Raw genomic sequence first — 4917 nt, 5'->3', positions numbered from 1 at the left:
TCGATGTAATTTCCAACTTTGGTTCTATGTAAACCGACGTGATATGTACCAGTACATGAACATCGGTATATAAAAGCTTTTAAATAAATAAATAAATAATATCTTCTGTGACTCTTACGTCCTCTTAAAACTCTCAAATGAGACTTAGGGATGCAGTGCTCCTCGCAGGACTGAAAAAGAAGAGAATACAGTGTGCGTTGAGGCTAAGAAGAGGTTGTGCAAGGTGAGGTCAGGAGGAAGATGGGTGAGGCCAGGTAAGGAGAAGGATGGGAGAGTCTAGGATGGATGAGGCAAGACAGGAGAAAGGTGAGTGGGAGCAGAAGGAAGGTCTAGAATGAACTCTTTTTTTAAGAGACTGAGAATAATGCTTGGAAGTCCATTAAAGCAGGAGAAAGGGTAAGCTACATTTTTAAATCATCTTTATTTGTTTCTGTTGGTGTTAGAGAGTGTGAATGAGGGTGACCCTATAGCTACATGACATGTTCACTGGAGAATAAAGATATATAGAGAGAGTGAACGACAAGAGAAGATAAATGTGTGTACACAGTGCCCTTCATCAGTGAGAGGCTCCTATAGACAAAGCATGGCTACATGTGGCAGTGCCATTTACATTAAAAAAAAAAAACAAACTATTTTTGATTGCCTACAGGTTCCTGCAGGTAAATATCAAAGTTTGGCTGTCAGCATGCACATGTAAGTATGAAAGAGAGAGCGATGCCTGACACACTAGACATTAGAGTTACCAGATCGCTCCATGGCTGCAGGGAGAAGTCAGCTAGTCCTGGTTTTCCAGCTAATGTCTGCAGGGACTCAAGAAATTGGAACTACAAGTCCATACGTGGAAAGAGAGTAAAATCCTTACTGACATGGAGTGGTAACCCTTCTGGACCCTGGGAGGGAGATGATGAGCGAGAGGAAAAATACCATGAGAGAGAGAGTGGGGAGAGAAAGAAGATCACAAAAAGGAAAGACACAGAGAGAGAATGGAGGAATAGGGAGAAGGCCATGGCAGAGAGGAAGTGAAGGGAAAAGAGGAAGAAAAAGATGTTTAGTTTCAGAAATATTTAAATCAAACTATTCCCAGTCCCAGGCTTCTGTGCTTGTATTTTTCCTTCAGTTCCAGCTTCACTCTCAGGATGTGCATCATTCTCAGCTGGCGGTGGAGTTTACTTCCCTTTAGCTCTGGCCTCAGCTGCCCTCCCAGTCATCTCCTTCTCAGATCAAACAACTTCCCGTGTCTGGCATCAGGACAGGGGGCTTAGAAAACGATCAGGCCCTGACCAAGCTTTTCCCTTTTTTGGAGGTGGATGAAATCCGCAGCCCAGAATCTAAAAATGTGATCTAAAATGGATTCCGTGCCAGAGAGTCTCAGGGAACTGAGGAGGGCGTGTGCGTGTATCTCTGCACGCCTGTTATTTGTATATAGGCTCGATGCTGTAACCCAGTAACAATTGCATGCGAGGCTGCTGCAAATCTTAGCCTATGCGAATGCTTTTCCCTTTGCAATTTAATATTTTAAAAAGCCTGCTTGGGCAAGCTATGCTCATGTTGAGGTTTTGTAACTAAGCAAATGAATTGATTTCTGGAGAAAAGAGAAGTGGAGAAGGGAGAGAGACAGATGAAAGAGAAGTGAGATGGGGAGATGATGGTGAAGGCGTAAAGCAGATGGAATGAAAGAGATGGTGGACAGAAAGCCAGAGGAAAATCAGTGACTGACCACAGGCAATGTTCTTCTCCAGTGCAAGGGCTTGGAGAATTTGGATACAGTTGGCTAAGTCGCTAATTACAGTGCCTGGCTGTCCAAATCTTTATCTTATTCAATTCTGCTAAACACATTGTTCCTTGTCTTAACCCTGTGAGTCAGTAGCTTTAAGGAAACCATGTCAGAACTCCCAATATACGAGATCCTCATACACTGTAGGTACAGCTGGCGTAGGACAAGTAGGTAAGTGAAGTCAGAAAACACCTTCAACCCAGGCAAGCACTGCAGGACCAAAAAAACAATTTGACGCACTTTCATGATGCATTTTCTACAGAGGGAAGCCGGGGAAGAGAGTGGGATAGGGAGAGGTGATTGTGAAGACAGTGGTAAAATATGGGTTGCGCTAGGAAAAGATCCAGCCTTGGGGGGGGGGGGGGGGGGTCATCTTGGACTCCTCTCTCACCTTCTCTGCACTCATTGTACCTGAAGTCTAGAGGGTGGCTAATGTAACCTTAAATTTTAAAAAGGGCTCCAGGGGCGATTCGGGAAACTACAGACCGGTTAGCCTGACTTCAGTGCCAGGAAAAATAGTGGAAAGTGTTCTAAACATCAAAACCACAGAACATATAGAAAGACCTGGTTTAATGGAACAAAATCAGCATGGCTTTACCCAGGGCAAGTCTTGCCTCACAAATCTGCTTCACTTTTTTGAAGGAGTTAATAAACATGTGGATAAAGGTGAACCGGTAGATGTAGTATACTTGGATTTTCAGAAGGCGTTTGACAAAGTTCCTCATGAGAGGCTTCTAGGAAAAGTAAAAAGTCATGGGATAGGTGGCGATGTCCTTTCGTGGATTGCAAACTGGCTAAAAGACAGGAAACAGAGAGTAGGATTAAATGGGCAATTTTCTCAGTGGAGGGGGGTGGGCAGTGGAGTGCCTCAGGGATCTGTACTGGGACCCGTGCTTTTCAATGTGTAAGAATATCGAATCTCATTTGAACAGACAGTTTCTCCAAAACTAACATATTTGTGACCTACAAAATGTCTTTGTTCATCGTTTCAGGCCACGACTCAAGCCTAAGATCAGCTCAAGATGACACAGAACGTGAGTTCTCACCCCACTGAGGAACCCACAGGCTATAACTCAACACGCTCAAATGGCTTTGCTGCGGATATTGATCATATGTGTTGGTTAGTTCCGGTTTTCTGCTCAATAGGATTCATGGTGAATGTGATGGTCTTTTGGATCCTCTGCTTCCAGCTTAAGAGAAACCCCTTCATTGTATACATCCTGAACCTGACTGTGGCAGATGCTGCTCTGCTCCTTTGCATGTTCATTCTGGCTTTTTGTTATGCTTTGATAGATAAGGCCAGTATTATAGCATACTGCACCATGAAAGTGGTAAAATTTGCTTTGCTCTTTGGGTACAGCACTGGGCTCTACCTGCTGACTGCCATCAGTGTGGAGAGGTGTTTGTCAGTCCTTTTACCAATGTGGTATCGATGCCGGCGACCAAAACATCAGTCTGGCATAGTGTGCTTCCTCTTGTGGGTGCTCTCCTTCTTGGTGACCGGTTTGGAATATCTCATCTGCTTTCGTGGACCTGGAGACAATGCACAGTGCTTGGGAGTCAGCATCTTTATCTGTTTCCTGACCTTCCTGATTTTCACTCCACTCATGGTTATTTCCAGTGTGACTCTGGCCATTAAGATACACAGATCTTCCTGGACATCTCCTTCCTCCAAGCTCTATGTCACTATCTTGTCCACGGTCATTATGTTTTTTCTCTGTGCCATGCCCTTGCGGCTCCTGTACCTCGCATGCCATTTATATCATTCCATTGTTTTTCCGAGCCTTTACCCCATTGCTCTTCTCCTGTCCAGCATAAACAGCAGTGCCAACCCCCTTGTGTATTTCTTTGTGGGGAGCAGGGCAAAGAAGAGGTTCGGAGAGCCACTCAAAGTGGTGCTGAAGAGGGTCTTTGATTGTGAGATAGATCCAGAGCACACAGAGGAGACTGTTGATGACTCTGAGATGGCGGTGACCGAATCTAGAAGTCAATAGAATCCGATAGTGCAATGTTTGGCTCCTGCCCAGATATAGCAAGCAGGTCTACCCACTGTCGGGTCAATGCAATAAGACGTGCATTAAATCGGGCGCACAGCCACATCCCCTGGGCACCCGATGCAGTATGTAAATGAGGGACTGCATTAAAAATGACGGCAATAGTGAAGAATTGTGCATCCCTAAGCACTCAAATGCATCGGGCTCCCACGATTTCAACAGGCACTCAATTCGAGCTTACGTTTTTATCCCACTTCTGGCCAATTCTGCTGAGGTTGCTGGACACCCCTAGCGATTGTGCGTTTATATTATGCGTGTACATTGGGTGTCCAGAATTTTTTTTTTTTTTTTTTTTTTTTTTTTTTAAATCAAGCCCATATAGCTTTATTTTTAAACACGCAAGCAGTAAATTTTAGAACAATACTAACTACGAGGAATCACAGAGGACTATTTTTTTAATTTCTGATGAGCCCTTGACTTGCGGATTGATTTAATGCCACCTCTGGGCCTAGAGTTAATTTTGCTGCATTAAAAAGTGTGCGTTGGGTGCCCAGCGATTTTTTGCATTGAGAGATAATAGCTAATAGCCTCATTGATTTATTTTATTTATTTGAGTGTTTTATATACTGTCATGTGAGAATCACTAGATCACAACGGTTTACAGATTTAACACTCACAGACAAAGGGCGAGTTGCTAAGGCAGATTACATACATTCCAAATCTAAGGGTGTACTTCAGAGACGGACATATAGGATGCATTTCTAATCGTTATTGGGGGGGAATGAGAGAAAGGGGTAGAGTGCAGGAAATAGTCAGGAATCAGAGTGAGGGGAAATTGGTTATATCATTTAGAGAGTAGGCATTATCGAATAACCAAGTTTTCAGTTCTTTCTTAAATTTCTTAGTGTCAGTTATTACTCGAAGATTCTCTGGTATTGAGTTCCATAGTGTTGGGCCTGCAATTGATATCATCTCTCTGTCTCTCGCTTGTATACACCGTTATGAACTAGTGATTTTCACATGGAATGAGGGTATATAAAACACATAAATAAATTAAATAAATAAATCTGCTGAGCGCTATCGGCTATGCATTTGTTTGGGCATGCACCTTGGATGCGCTAATCTCCTTATTGCATTTGGGTGCTAGTC

The 4917-nt window shown here is 43.5% G+C and overlaps 1 protein-coding gene across 1 annotated transcript; it reads left to right on the top strand.

Moving 5' to 3' along the window:
- Positions 1-281: 281 nt before the first annotated feature.
- On the top strand, positions 282-3768 carry LOC115075321 (proto-oncogene Mas-like). The gene is made up of 3 exons (XM_029575615.1): positions 282-306; positions 2767-2808; positions 2921-3768. The coding sequence occupies exons 1-3, from the start codon at positions 282-284 to the stop codon at positions 3766-3768; spliced, it is 915 nt and encodes a 304-aa protein (XP_029431475.1).
- Positions 3769-4917: the final 1149 nt, after the last annotated feature.

This window comes from Rhinatrema bivittatum, chromosome 13 (assembly GCF_901001135.1).
Source record: "Rhinatrema bivittatum chromosome 13, aRhiBiv1.1, whole genome shotgun sequence".
Lineage (NCBI taxonomy): Eukaryota > Metazoa > Chordata > Amphibia > Gymnophiona > Rhinatrematidae > Rhinatrema > Rhinatrema bivittatum.
The sequence above is the reverse complement of the archived record's forward strand: the minus strand, read 5'-3'. Positions and strand labels throughout refer to the sequence as shown.

Bases quoted from the DNA above. Each gene is read 5' to 3' on its own strand.
- LOC115075321 (XM_029575615.1), top strand. From the start codon at position 282: ATGGATGAGGCAAGACAGGAGAAAG. The intron at 307-2,766 runs GTGAGTGGGAGC...TCATCGTTTCAG, and splicing joins TGAGGCAAGACAGGAGAAAG to GCCACGACTCAAGCCTAAGA. The intron at 2,809-2,920 runs GTGAGTTCTCAC...TCTGCTCAATAG, and splicing joins AGCTCAAGATGACACAGAAC to GATTCATGGTGAATGTGATG.